The sequence below is a fragment of the Amphimedon queenslandica genome, unplaced genomic scaffold (assembly GCF_000090795.2).
Source record: "Amphimedon queenslandica unplaced genomic scaffold, v1.1 AMPQUscaffold_12974, whole genome shotgun sequence".
Classification (NCBI taxonomy): Eukaryota; Metazoa; Porifera; class Demospongiae; order Haplosclerida; family Niphatidae; genus Amphimedon; species Amphimedon queenslandica.
The window spans coordinates 14,351-30,564 of record NW_003546790.1 but is presented as its reverse complement, the minus strand read 5'-3'; the positions used below and the strand labels follow the sequence as shown (position 1 = coordinate 30,564).

The 16,214-nt window shown below is 34.7% G+C and overlaps 1 protein-coding gene across 1 annotated transcript in view; it reads left to right on the top strand.

Annotated features, from left to right (window-relative positions):
* The first annotated feature begins 12 nt into the window (after positions 1-12).
* Positions 13-16,214, top strand: part of LOC109585980 (uncharacterized) — a 26,304-nt gene continuing 10,102 nt past the window's right edge. Inside the window, exons 1-8 of the mRNA XM_020002121.1 lie at positions 13-573; positions 919-1,701; positions 2,213-2,432; positions 2,976-3,143; positions 3,526-3,683; positions 4,787-4,871; positions 4,968-5,084; positions 7,243-7,374. Of these exons, the coding sequence (XP_019857680.1) occupies positions 53-573; positions 919-1,701; positions 2,213-2,432; positions 2,976-3,143; positions 3,526-3,683; positions 4,787-4,871; positions 4,968-5,084; positions 7,243-7,374 (2,184 nt within the window). The 5' untranslated portion in view covers positions 13-52. The remainder of the gene's footprint in view (positions 574-918; positions 1,702-2,212; positions 2,433-2,975; positions 3,144-3,525; positions 3,684-4,786; positions 4,872-4,967; positions 5,085-7,242; positions 7,375-16,214) is intronic.

Below are 16,214 nucleotides of genomic sequence, written 5' to 3'. Positions count from 1 at the left end.
CCACCCACCAGTCAATTAGACTCCAGGACGAGCAGGATCACATTTATCGACAATGTTGCTAGCTCTTTTTCTCTCTGCTCTCCTAGCCTCCTCTTGTCTCTCTCTTAAAGACTCCTGCCAGGATCTTAATAAAGAGTTTGAAGACTTCCACATTGATCTCTTAGACACGTCCGTAGTCCGTTTCGTATCCCTCCACGAGAACTCGACTGATTCCCCTCCATGTCTCTGCCGTGGTAATCCCTGCTCCAGCCCTCGCTACGCTCTCTACGGTGATCCACAATCTATTTTCCCGGTCGACAACATTACCGTAGTCCTTGGTAGTGGCATTCATAGGCTAAACGAGGGCCTAACTATCATTAATTCCAGCTTCATCTCCTTCATTGGGGTAGAGGGAACCATCCTCGAGTGTGGGAGAGACCCAATATTTGACAATTGCTCTCTCGGTAATATTTTCATCAGTGACAGCTCCTACATCTCTTTCTCTGATATTACATTTCAAAACTGTCACGAAGGTGTTCCGATGGTGCATGTGAAGTGGTCCGACCATGTCATATTCAGCCGCTGCACTTTTCAGTAAGTTTTGGGTCAAAATTATTTTGCTCAGTTGAGATTGAAACTTCAGTTTTATAAATCACAAATAATTTTTTACATGCTTAGACCTATAGCGTGTGTAGCTGCATAAAACACTAGACAATTGTTATTATTTTATATTATTATGAAAGCTGTTTATTTTTCATAGTCTTAAACTGCATATATACATGCATGTACATAATATTGCAAAGAATTTGGAAAAAGAAATGTGCAATGACTATAGGCTCTTTGTCACCGTCATTTTACCCATTCTACTGCCTGACCTTGTTCAGTTATTCTTGTGTACATGTATGTGTGTTCAAAAAAATTGTCTTATTTTTATCATAGGAATAACCCAATGAGTGCCGTCCATCTCCAACAAGTTGATTCTGTTGCTTTCCGTGAGTGTAATTTCATAGAAAACGTTCATCTTGACGATACACTAATTTTCGACAACCATACATCTCAGTGCTATCTCCAGCGAACCCTCTCAGATTCCTTCTTCTTTAATACTGGCCCAACAGCTGGTGCCATCTCTCTATATGCTGACGATCAACCATTTAAGCTGTTGGTATCTGGCAGTACTTTTAATAGGAATTCAGTTAGTGGTGTTCATAATAATGACACTAATATTCCTAATACTCTCCTCCAGCATGGTCATGGAGGGGCAATGTATGTTAGGCTAGTCGGTACGTCGAATGCAGAGATTTGTATTGAGAATAGCAACTTCACTGCCAACTCTGCTCAAGTGAATGGAGGGGCTTTTCAATTCTCGGCTGCAGAGAGAAGCAGCCAAAATGAAATAACGATAATCAATAGTAACTTTATTGATAATAACTGCACGTCTGATTCATGCACAGGAGGTGCTATCAGTATCGATTACTTCCAAGACTCTGTCTCCAATTCGTTTATTATAATTGACTCATTGTTTATGGATAACAGAGCAGGAGCAGGTGGTGCTCTTGTCCTACTGACATCAGTAAACTCTGTCAGTCATGAGTTTAGTGAGCATCTGGTGTTTAGAGGCTGTAAGTTTATTCATAATTTTGCCCAACAAGATGGCTCTGCTCTTAGTGTCTTCTCTGTGACTCCAATTAGCTCATTTCCACTCCCTTTGGCCATTCAGGACTGGTAAGAAAATTTTTGCATTACATGTAACATAATTTTGTGTATTATACATACATGTACATGTACATGTATGTGTAAATTGTCGCAGTTTAATGAAACTTGGATACCTGTATTGGTACATGTAGCTATGGAATTAATTTTGGAAGAGATTGCCAATACATGTATAAAACCTTGTCATTTTGAGCATGCTCAATTACAGTTGCCAATAAATATTTTTGGTGAATCTGACAAATACATGTATCATTCCACCCAGTATATGTTAATTGTTACTTTTTTCTTGATTTGTTTCGTAAGCAACTAAACTTTACCATAATGCATAATTATGAATTAGCAGTGACTATACATAATTATAGATTTGCTTTCAATGAAATAAGTGACATAAATCTTAACCATTATGAGTGCATAAATGTCAGTAGTTTACTTTACTTGTAGGTTTTATACATTTATTTTAGCTACATGTACATGTATATTGTAGTAGAATTATGTATGTTAAATTTTATTTTGATTTTTTTAGTTTATTTCAGAACAATACAGCTCTGAACACAAATCAGAAAACAGCAGCAGTCTCAGGATTTAGGGTCGACGTTAGCTTTCTTGGCACAAACGTCTTTAATAATAACTTTGGTGGTGGTCTTTCAGTTATTGAGTCTCAGATCAATGTTCAAAATGAGTTGGTCTTTCATCATAATTTTGCAACCAGTGGAGGAGCACTGGCTCTTTATGGGAGATGTCTGGTAAGTTTTAAATGTTGCTATTGTGATGTTAGAAATTATTACACACACATCAAGCTACAGTACCAAAGGCCAGAGCCCACACTGTAGTTGATTTATGGCCTTTCCTGTGAACAATATAGCCTTTAGTTTTTGGCCAATTTTTGTCTATCTACATTTAAATTTTTTTCTGTCACAAATACATGTCTTTATGCTGTAAAGTATTTTTAATCAAATTTGGATTTTTTTATGAATTTTTTAAAGTTGCTCAGAAATTGGGCCAAGCCTTTGGTCAGGCCCAATATTGTCAAAAATGTCTAGGAGAGAAATTTTCATATTTTTTTCTTATACATATGCATGTCCTTATGCTGTGAATCAACTTTGAGATGATTCTGATGAAATTTGGATTTTTTATGAATTTTTTTAAGTTGCTCAAAAATCAGCCCAGCATATGCATCTGGCTTGGATCTAAAAATTTAAGTCATTTTGACAAACATCAGTGTACAGTAGCAAATTAAATTTTAAAATTATTACTGGACAGCTATAATTTTTTTCTATTTCTTTTAGTTAAAACTATACGAAGACTCCAATTTGACTTTCTATGAGAATTTTGCTTTGAGAAATGGAGGAGGATTGTACGTGGAGTATGTCAGGACTGACTTTATCTTTGGTATCCTCAACCGTGGGTGCTTCATTCAGTATCAGTCAATAATGGACCTACGTCCACGTGACTGGGTATGTGCATGTACACATGTATATTATAGCATATTGTATTTACTAAATACATTTAAGTTCCCATTGTTAATGTATTGGGTGATTTGGGTCAATTTAAGTAACCCTGATCCTAAAATTGTGGGCTCATTCTTAATGTATGTTTTGTCCTTTTATGTTTTCCCTGTTAAGTAATTTTTAATTAAATAAATTTGGCACTATCTTATTTTTGCTATTTTGATTCTTTTGATCTATTTTTAATTCTTTCTTTTTCATTTCCATGTTCCACTCTTCTTTAATGATGCTATGTCTATGCATATTTTTTTACTTTTTACCTTCGTGTACATGTGCTTGTCTCTTTTTTCTCTTTCTTTTTTTTGCTTCTCCGTACACTCTCCATGCATAGAATACTACTGTTAATTTCATCTCTAATACTGCTGGTGAAGCTGGTTCAGCAATATATGCTAGTGACATGTCCTACTGCAGGTGGTATGGAGATGATGTCAGTACAGACACTCCAATATTCGTACCATATCAAGGTGTTAGAACACCATTTTACTTCCGGTAATTAATCATTATTTAAAATTATGTCTTAGTATGAATGATTGAATTTATTAAAATGTGTTTAAAATTTTGTTAATACAAATGTACTTAAGTGCTAATAATTTACATTTTCTGATCATTTATTAGTACGGCAAGCTGTACATGTACTGTATTTTACTGATTAAACGCCCTGGCATTTATTTCTTAGCAGCCAAAAAATTTTATTAAAAAAATAAAAAAGATACTTTGAGCGGGATCAAACCTCCAACTCCAGGCAAGTTAGACCAGGCTCTAACTACCGTATAGCGGACTTTTTCGAGGATAATAAATTTCGCGAATGACCCATATCCGGAAGTTTGCGGAATTAATTTTCTCGAATTTCCACTAATCTGCCATCTTGTACCGTATTAAAATGATTTTCAAGGAATTTAATTTCGCGAATCATGAAAAATCCGCGTAATTCGCGAAATTTGTTATCCTCAAAAAAAACCACTATACGGTATTAAGCACTTTGGAGCTATCTAAACAGTGGAGCATTATTTTTGGTACAAATATGCGTATCTATAGCTAGAATATATTATTTGGACCGGGCATTTATACGGTAAAATACAGTATTTACATGTAAACAACTGGTATAATGTAACTGCATGTACATGTACATAAAGAAGTTTCTATTTTTGTGGCCTTCAGTATACCATATAGCTTGAAATTTTTGTGGAATGTAAATTTCGTGGCTGAGGGTCTTCCCACGATATTTAAACCCAGGAAATCATTGAAGTGCCATCCCCTTACAGGCTATGTAAACTGTCAACCACAAAAATTAAACCACGAATTACCTCACTAGGAGCAAACCATGAAAATATTGACCCATGAAAATATTGACCCACGAAAATTTCAAGCTATATGGTAATTTGGCAAAGTCTATTTATTTGTACATGTACATCTGGATGTGGGTAGAGGGGAGGGCTCCATAATGTTCTAGTATGCTTGAAATTCTTAATTATGCATGTAAATAACTGTTATCTGTCCATAAAAAAGTCTACATGTACATGTACATGACTACATGTAACTCATAGCGTACATGTAGTGACATATAATTTAATGTTATTTGTACTATATTATAGTGATAACAGGATTGGTCTTTCTGATTCAAGTGACAATACCAGTGCATTATCAACTGATGCCTTTCAAATGACAGCAGAAACTGAGGTACTTTGTATATAATTGTCTCCCTTTTTTTAACATGTATATGCATGTATCTTTTTACCATTAATTTATTTATTAATTACGTTTTCCCCTTATTAGGAGGATTATGATAGTTACAGTTATAATGAGGGAGTGTTGTTTCGTCTTTCAGCACTCGATAGGTTTAACAATACAAGAGAGGCCGTGTGGCAGGTTGATGCACCATTGGAGAATGAAGTGAGCTATTGATATACAATTAATGATCTAGTGCACAACATTCACATGTACCTGAATTCCCTAACTAACATATGACATACAGTACATAAGAGTCTATTTCCTTTGTAAAGGGTTTGGCTTTCAGTGTTAGGGCCCATCAAGTACACTGGTTATGCTACTTACATGTAAATCCAGCAACTACACCTCTTTGGGGCACTTTACTTACATGTACATGTATGTACATCAAATACAGTAAAATCTTCATGAAAAATTGTGGATTACTGTATAAAGTGATGACTGAAAGAATTGATTATTATTCAAAATCCCATTTTGCTATGTACATGTACACATGTATGGCTTATGGTGTTTTAGGTTTCTACAATTTTATAGCAATTTAAATGTGCCTGGGATGTACCATATATCCTTAAATAGAAGCCGCATTCGAATAAATGCCGGGGTATAGCAATAGAATTCAACTGTAAATACGCAAGAGTAGCCCAGGTGTGACTCAGTAATCTAGTGGATGATGCCTGAAGTTCCAGTTGTCAAAAACATGAGGTTACGTGTTCGAATCCGGCTCTGGGCCAAGGTTTTTTATTTTTTATATATTTTTTCGAGATCCAAATACCATTTTAGGAAATAGATGCCCGGGCTTTTATTTAAGGAAATACGGTATAACAATTTAAATTAGTTCAAACCACCTCCCATTTTACATAGTAGCTAGCTTGAATTACATGTACATACATGTAGTAACAATGTACATCTGCTATAATCCCATAGTGACTACTTATTGAATTATCAATACACTTGTGATAACTAGTGAAGAAGTAGCTCTTCTATACACTTGTGATAACTAGTGAAGAAGTAGCTCTTCTCAAAATAGAATCTGTTCTTAGTGTAAGTGTCGCATTAGTAGCGTCTTGACTCAATCATTTCAGAAGTAATTGTTCCTACTAACTGGACAACAAATGGCAGTATCAATTAGAAACCAAGAGCTGAAAGTAGCATTCTTTCACAAGGTTGATTCAGAAGCAGAGCGCTATGCCTTGACTTCACGTGAAAGGAAAGAAGTTGAAAAGATAAAAATGAACAATATCAGGAAAGATGAGGACGTTGACGTGTGGAGAAACATTGACAGTGTGAAGCTAGATGAGATTATTAGAGGCCTCAAAAGCTTTGGATTTGATGACGCCTTTATACAAAGTCTTCGCAATACCCTAGGCAGTGGAGCTAGGACCAAAGTCCATCGTACCTACTCATGGAATTGTGGTAAAGTTAACATTGTGTATGGAGTCTTTGCTGCTGCTCAAGTGTCACGAGGTAGGTACGACCTGGTGATTGCCTATTATAAAATTTCTTTTGATGCTCGTCGCGTGGATGGTAAATCAATCACTGAAGGACTTTTGGAAAATCAGCAACGCCTACAAGCATTGAAATATTTCCGAGCTGAGGCCAAGTGATCAAAAGCTTTTTTAATTGCTCCCCAGAGACATTTACATGTACTTTGCTACAAATTTTATTTTGCTGTGTCTGTTTTTTATTATTTGAAACAATGCTCTTTTTGTTGTAAATTGTAATTGATTGTTTTGTATTTTTTTATGTTTATTTTATGTAACACTGAGGCTATTGAACCAGTTCAGCTAACAGGAAATTGCCTCTCAATGGCATCGCTTCAAAGCTACATCTACATAAATCTCAATGATTTATTGATTAATATTTCAAATGCCCAATAAATTTTCTCAAAAATCACCCCCAATATTTATACATTTTCATGTTTGAGCAGATTTCAATTAAAAGCTATTGAGGTACAAGCATTTATTTTCTGAGAAATTTATACATTCAATTTTATGGTTTATGAGCATAAACATAACGAAACTCAGAAAATAAAATTACATGCACTAATTTATAATTTCATTGATTTTCTTTTTATAGTAATTAATAACAAATAGTTTTGGTCTAGGGCTTGTTTAGGTTCTTATTGTTATTGTTTTTATTATAGTTTAGGGTCATTTTCAGTTTCTTATTGTTTCAAAAGTATTCAGTATTGCCTATTGTTATACCTACATGTACATGTATATATACTTTTCGATTGTTGTTGCTCACTGAATTTTCATTCTCTTTGTTTTCAGCTAATAGCAAGCATCTTTATAGTTACATATTTTTATGTTATATTCTTTAGCCTTTGGGAGCGATATCATCTGAGAGGACTCTATACACCTACAGGATTCCATCAAAGAGAGATCTTATGGAAACTAACGAAAATTCAACCAACATATCACTCACTTTCTCTATCTTCACCATATCAACATCAGTGAGTGCAGTATATTGTAATCATTAATAATAATTTTATATTATATGTATACATATGTACTGTATGCAGGGTTTTCCACAGGATTTTGGCATAGTGTTCAGCTTCTTGCTAGTCCATTTAAAATTGCTCAAAAATTTGATCAAAAACCCTAATACAGGGACTTAGGTCATTTTTAGAAGAGAAATCTTCATTTCAAAAATTTTTTTGGATGCATATACATTATGTACATGTCTTATAGAAATTTTAGCTCAATCCAAGTAAAATTAAATTTTTACAAATTTTTTGAAGTTGCTAAAAAATTGGGCCAAAGTCTCTAGTACAGGGTCATTGGTCAAATTTTGACATAAATTGCTATGCAAGAATTCTCAATTTTTATAATTTTTCTGATGCATATACATGTCCTTATGTTGTGTATCAACTTTGAGTTAATGATGGATATTTTATTAGTAATGGGGTAGTGTTACTTAGTAAGATAGTAGTGTTACTAAGTAGGATTCATCCCAAAACAATATGGCTGCCACTACTTTTGCAGCCTTGCTATACCGAGAAAACGAGCTCCTATGCTTACCAGACTTTATAAAGGACCTTATCTTGACCAGAGGACTCCATTGGTGCCACTAGCGTGGCTCTAAACCTTGTCTAAGAGGAAAGTCAAAAATCGGGGAATCGGCCGTTTTGTTCAGTCACCTTTTTCATTTTCATCTCCTGTCAATCAGTTAATGGAGGGTATAATCTTTGGCCAATTTTTACACCATTATCCATGGTTAATCTGCTAAATGGTCATACATTGTGTAGTTTAACAACTTATGGTTTTGGTGTGTGGTTTATTATTGTTCTTTAGTATAATTTATAGTTAACGTATTAGTTAACCTTAACACTGTCATTTATAGACAATATAAGCATAGATATTAGAGTGAATGATATAACCTATAATATAAGTTAGCAGATTAATATAATTTAAGTTTTTATACTCTCCTCCTACTTTGCTTTATGCCCATCCTCCCTCCTTCCCTCTCCTCCAGACGAATCTAAAAATATTTGATTAAGTAATTTTTTAAATTAAACTTTCACTACAAAGCGAACATACACATAAGGCACTATTAAACTATACACTCTTGCTGAAATATAAAGTAACTATAATGTTGAATATACATTGCAATACGCACCCAATATGTATGTGTATGTACATGTATGTATGTGTACTAATTACACATGCACACTCTCTTATACTAATGCTACTACTACAATGTATATAATTAGTTTGAGTTATATTCTCAGGCCAATAATATGAGCATCATTACAGCTGCACTGCTAGAAGCACAGATATGATTGCAGTAGCAATAATATACCCTGTAAAATACTTGCCTCGACCAGACTCCATTCCCCCACTTGTTGGTGGTGTTGATGATGATGTTGGTGTTGGTGACGCCGTAACAGCACTTGCAGCTTTAAACTCATCCAGTCCCAAAGAATATTTTCCACATTTGTACATTCCTTCAGGTGGTGGTGTTTTAAACCCTTTCTCATTGATGATAACTCCCATTCCCTCCAATTGATGTACCTCAATGTGACAGTGTAGGAACCACCAACCAGGATTATCAGTTTTAAAATACACAACAGCATACCCACCAGCTGGTATTAACAGAGTATCCTTAAGTGGGGCTTTAGATGAGACCCTGCCTGTCATTTCTTTACGTGTAGAGTAATCTTTACCAGGTTTCCATGAAGGATTAGTACATAAGTCTCTCCCTCCACAATTAATATCACTATTGCCAGCTCTAAGCTTTCCATTGCTGTCGTATTCACCAAATTGAATATCAACGACATGAAAGTAATGTCCATGAAGATGTACTGGATGAGCAAATAGAAAGTTAGAAGATTCTGGATTAACATCATTATAATTTGGACCAGTAGCTGATATCACTAATTCAATGGAACGATCAGCCTCCACTTCAACGACATGAGTGCAGTAACACTTTGGGGATATTACTTCATCCTTATTATCGCGGTCACAATCATTGATCCCTAGGTTACAATATTCATTATTTTTAATATCACTTAGTTTGCTTGCATCAAGCTATGCTAGTGACGCTGACGGTAGTTTTAGGTTACGTCCATTAATAGTGCTGGTACGACGTGTTCCTTCGAAACCAAAATTGAAAAATTTCCTTGAGTCACTGTTTTGATTGGTAACGATGGTAGGCAGCTCATTAGTAGGATAATCAGTTAGTAGTTTCAATTGATCAATATGTGTACAGTTAATGTGAAACTCATCTGGAAAATTCTTGAATGGGCAGTTAAGAGCTATACAGTTATCATCATCAGTGCATCTATCTCTAACAGTTTGACTTGTTTTAGCAATACTTTCATATTGGCTGGATAGTGTGTCATCACCACTGTAACTGAGAATAGCTTCTGCTGACTGTTCTGTTTCATAATTTGATGTTTCAGTGAAATTTAATGTAACTGCACGTATCATGAACTGTTGAGTGGAGACTAGGTCAGTCTCTGATTTTGTTTTTAAAAGGAAGTCATATCTTTCTCCAGAGTGTATTATGATGTAATCGACTATTACTGGCTCAATAAACTGACCATCAGTTGCTATAACGATTAATTTATGGCCTTCTATTGAGAAACGATAAGCATAAAGACTCTGAGCACCAATTAAACGAAATCGATACGTATTTCCAGCTATGACATTAAACTCACTTAACCTAGAATTGATATAATTGATACCATTATGTTTTCCTCTTCCATTTATTAGTCCAGACCAATAACGCACGGGCCCTATATCTGCTCCATCTGATGAAGTAGTTCCTGTAGCTTCATTTCCTTGCAGTTCTGATGCTTTGTCAATATCAAAGTACATAATACCAGAGTGTATTTGTGTGAAGAGATCCAGTGAGCTTGACTTCTGCCAGTCTAGTAACGTTAGGGTATGCTGTGCTGGATAGTCATTATAGCCTGTTATATCAAAATCTGTTAATTTACTTAAGAGATTGTTTCTCTGTGTGTTACTCCTCTCCTTAACAATGAGAGCTCCAAAGAGTCCATCAGTTCTCTGAGCTCCACTGTGAGAGTGGTACCAGTGAGTCCCGTATTGTTCAGCTTTAAAGATATAAGTGAAACTAGCTCCTGGGGGTATACCACACTGTGTAACATGCTCCACTCCATCCATCCAGTTACTGTTCCTTTGATGCATCCCATGCCAGTGTACAGATACACTCTCTGATGCTAATCGATTCATTACAGTCACTTTAACTAACTGACCCTCAGTTACAATGAGTGTTGGTCCTGGTATACGTCCATTGACTGCTATAAAGGAACGAAACGTGTACCCATCAACACCAAACGGTTGAGTGCATTTAGCACTGTCAATAGAACTACCACAGAGTGTGTTATAATCAACTGGTTCCCATTCTCCATTATTAATATGCCAGACACTGCCTGCAGTACCTCTTGAGTCTCCAGTATTATCCAGCAGATATCGAGTGAAAGTCTGCAGCATTTCAATATCAAGTGTGAACTCGCATGCTTCATCACTGGCTGTAGTGCACTCACATACTGGAGTATTGTGATTGCATATAACAACCTCAGCAATAACCTGCTGATATGCAATGAGGATAAAAAGACAAAAGACTTCAAGTAGCATTAAAAGCCGAATCATTATTCTATTGCAAACTGACTGAATGATCGATCAGTGAAGTTCAGTATGTATTTATGTGGTGCATGAATCCATATGATGGCCGGATGCTATTCTAAGAAATAGGAGGCTTAGTTTTTATTAATCAATTCAATGTCTGCCTTTGGGGCCATTACCATTCATGAGTTTTGTTATCTCTATAACATTAGACATTATTGATTATGCTTATAATTGTGATCCACTTCTTTTTACAGTTCTGTCTATATTGAAGAAGTGATTAATGTTTGTACTGTTTGTGTGTGATTAAAGTGCATCAAAACCCAACTGTAATTTGAATGTTAGCTGAGAGATAACTGGAAACCAGAAGAGAGAATTTATTGGTTATTCATTAAAAGTGATCACAATGACTGTTGTGACCTGCTATAAAATGTCTATTGCTAATAGTTTACTATACTGTGATTTGTTTTAGCTACTTAAAAATAGATTATAATGATGATAAGGGTTTTTATACAATCTCAGTTCATTGTGATACCTATAGCTTTAAATTAGTTACATGTACTATAATCATTGTACATAATCTTTTGAATACAATTTGGCTTCCATACATGAATTTATCATTATTTAATTCTTCTCTTTTTTGTCGCAAAATTTTCTACTGTACTTATATCATCTATCACCAGTACATTTATGTATTCTTCCTTTAAATAGCTAAACATAGAAATGCAGTGATTATACACAATTCCTGGAATTACCTAGCTTGTTTAGATAATGATTCTTGGGTGGACTTTGTATGGTTTGAGGCAGAGCCAGCTATTTTATATTAAATTTAATGTGCAATTGCTCTGTCAGTAAATCATACATTACAGCAAAGATAAAATAGAAATTATCATCTGAGAGTTGTTTGTTCTAAGTCAATGAGACATTAATTATTGATCTGTCTTGCCAATAGTAAAATAGTAAGTTTAAAAGTTGCTATGCCAAGATACGTTGTGCTACTATACTTTTACTTTTTATATATGTCTGCCAAGATAAATTTATAAATGTGTTACTGAATTTGTCCATAAGCAGTGTTAGGTGTAGTATCAATGACTTGTTCTTGTTGTTCATTGTTGATAGTTGGTAAATCATATATTGGTCCAATGTCTACTGGTGATCTTTCTCTTAGTGTATTCCCTTTATTCTTCATTATACAGTATACAATGATACTAGTAATTATAGATGTAATGAGTCCAGTTAATAAACCAGTGATAGGTACTGCAATAGCAACTGAATGTGTGTGTATAATAGATACAGTAGATACACACTGTATGTACATACAGTAATGTATTAACTAACCAGAACTAATAATGGATCCTGTACATGTTGACTGTGATATGATGGAAGTAGAGCCTAATAATTGTTAAACTATTATTAATGTATAGTTGCAGCAAAGATCAAAGGTCTAACAGTTGTGATAAAACCCACAGAACACTCCCACCAATACCGCAGTGTGATATTATAAATAGCACACTCATTTATTTAATGTGCAGCGGTGTGATATCAGTGATAGCAGAGCACGTGCAATCTTTGCTGGAACTATACACTAAAACAATTAATACATGTGGTGTCGTGTGCTATCTGATTTATCTGCACTCGCTTCCGGTCTCGTCGCTAAAATAGCGCACTCGGCCTTCGGCCTCGTGCGCTATTTTTAGCGACTCGACCGGAAGCTCGTGCAGATAAATCAGATAGAACACGCTGCCACATGTATTAACTATTACTTATCACTAATTTTGGGTGAGGATATTTTGGTCATTTTGATGCTTATAAATATTTTGCACATAATTACTGTATAGCGGGAAATTTTGGGGAGAATTAAATTTGGGGAATTGCTAAAATTTGGTAATTGGTGAGTTTTAATTTGGCAAATTAGTGGCCATGTGCCATTGAGCATGCATATAATGGTTCAAAATGGCAGATTTATTTTGGCAAATGGCTATTAAAATGCCAATTTGCCAAATTTAATTCCCTCCAAAATTCCACTTTATACCATATTTATGTAATTATTACTTGTAAAATGGTGATAAACTCCAAAAATTGAAGTCAGAATTCCTTTAAACTTTCTACACAGCATGAGTACATCAAGATGTATCAGAAAACGTAATAAAAATTTGGAGTGATTTTGGAGCCATTTATAAACAAAACCTATGCAATAGCAACTTATCATTTCACCAAATATTGGACGATTTCAAGGTGCTTACAAGTTGTAATAAAATATCAGTTAGTAAGAAAGCATTGCACTGAATAGATTTTAGTATTATAATATAAAATGTATTTAGTACAAACTTGATATTGTTGATGGTTTTATGCTGCTTGAAGTTTCTGATACTAATGTATTATCAATGATTGTCAGAGATATTGAAGTTGAAGTGGATCTGTCATCGCTGCTAGTGATGATAGTATCACGTAAACTCTCAATAACTGAAACTATAAAAATATGAAAAAGAAAGCATTAGGTATAATTTACACATGTAGTAGACATTTGTATATACGTTTCTATATTATTATGTTATACTAACCAGTTAAATTGGTTGTTGTTGTTAAAATGGACTGTTGATTAGTTATGTTGACTAAAGGTTAGACACACTATACTAAATATACTCATCAGTTTATAATAAACAAACCTGTGATGTTTATCAGTTGTCCCCTTCCAATGGCATTAACTGGTTGTATGCATATAGTATATTCATTATTGGGATATAGTCCATTAATAGTTACATTAGTATCAGTTGTATTAATAGTAATATTGTGTATACTAATAATGTAATGTACTGGAGGATAGTGTGATGTATCCTAGATAATTTTAATGATTTAGAATTAATACCTTAACATACCTCTGTGTTATTCCACCATATTGTAATACTATCAGTTGATATCTGATCCCAACTAATATTAACAACTTGAGCTGGTACTATAAGAAATACAATGAATGTGTGTGTTTATAGTACTTACCATTCCATATATACTGTATTAATGATGAAGGAGGTCCGTCTCTTCCAATAGTATCAATAGGAATAATAATAAATGAATAATTAGTACCAATAATAAGAGAAGGAATAGTTGCTGATGATTCATTACTGATCATATGTCCATTAATATTATCATCACTGATTATTGTAATATTATAATATTGAATACAGTGTACTTCATCATTCTTTCCATAGTACCAGTTCATCAATACTGTATTGTTATTAATTGGTATTATCTTTATATTAATAACTGATACTGGTATACCTATACATAGATGCAGTATTATGATACATATGGTTCATGATGTATCTTACCTGCAATATGTACTGTTAATGTGTTACTGTAAGTAATTAAATCTCCAGAGCAGTCAATAACAGTTCCATTGAGTTGTAATGCAACAGACACATTGACACTAGCAGTACTTGTTAATGTATTATTAGTAAAATCAGTGATTGTCAATATAAATCCATTTAACTGATCAATTTGATGATCATTGATTAGGATACGATTTGGACCATTGATTCTCCATGAGACACCACCTCCTTCTTCATAACTAGTAATACAAGTGAATACTACTGTATCTCCAGGACATACAATATCATATGATGGAGAGGACTGGCTGAATGATAGCACTATACTAGATGGTGATGCTATTATTTATGATTAATAGCATAACTGACAAATTATAATGAACTACTTACTATGGACACTGCTTGACAACAGAATAAAAATTATGATAATCATCTTCAAACATCAGCCATACACATGCACACACACTTGTGACCTGTGACACACCCATACATGTAGTTATTCCTTTTTGCATACTAAAGTTCTATTCATTGCTTCCTGTTTATGAATAATGCAGTATACTGTCAGTCCTGCAGTGAGGCCACTCATCGAGTCAAGAGACATTATTCCAAGAACTCAAAGCACTAACTGTTCCAAGAGTTTGCAGATTAAGAACAGAGTTCCTGGAATAGTTGGTTTAGCAGTTAAAATAATGACCACAGACTGATGATTATATAGTGCAGACTCATTGTTACAATAATAGACTGATATCAAAGAATAAAAACAGTTTAGTAGTAATGAACACAGACTCACACATAGCTACTACACAATGAGTTTAAAAATAATCAAGAATACATTATTATGAAGAAGTTCATGTTGGAGCAAATGTAAACTGGAATCAAAGAGAAATTTCAAACTATAGAAAGAAAGAGACATACATCAAACTTCCATGAGTCTACTATTTCAATGATGCACTTACTCTTTCTTGATTTATTCTCAGTGCCAAGTGATGCACCAGAAAGCTTCAACAGTATATGTACATGTACATTATTGTCAAGAGTATGATATACTTACTGTTATCAACGAGACACCTACGGTGCATGGCCTCGCCCCTATAGCTGCTATGGTGCATGCCCACACTGCAATAGCTGTTTGATTATCAGCATGAAGAGAGTCTGCTCAACATTAGCTTCCTGCAGTTGCACTTGCTCTTTAATACCTGCAGAAGTAGCAGCACTGCAGCACATACATGCAAGCAGCTCCAGCCCCTCCCATGCATGTAGATTGAAAGGTGTGGCATTCCAGCAAGAAGACCATGTGAGAAAGAAGCTTCACTTTTTCTGACAAAAAAGTTGCTGCCTTTGTATATTTGAGATAGTATAGGTACTTTAGTACCTATAACCCAGCAAGTTGTTGCTCTAGCACTTCACAAACGAGTGACCTCAACAATTTCAAGTAAGTATAACTCTTCATCAAGTAAGATTTAGAGAAATCTGTTCATATTATTTGAAGGCCATGTTCTAATCTACTGAAAAATGCTACCAGCTATCTCTAAAGTGCCAACACAACGGAACTTGGCCCAACTACTCAATTTTCTTACTTTGAAGCTTCTGTACCTAGAACTTGTATTTGAGCAACACAAAACAGTTAAGAAAGACTTTTTTAAGTCAAAAAGAAAGATCTAGGAGCTTAGAACACGCTGTGCTAAAGTTATTGTTTATTAAAGACAAATTTCAGTTGTACAGAATGAATGAATGAATGACAGACACACACAACAACTACCTATACCTTGCGTAGGCTAGGCCAATAACCCATTATTTACTCTGGCTGATATATTATTGCGTATGTTACTGGTTGAATACTAGTGNGTGGACACTGTGGCCTACTGTCCTTAGGGGCT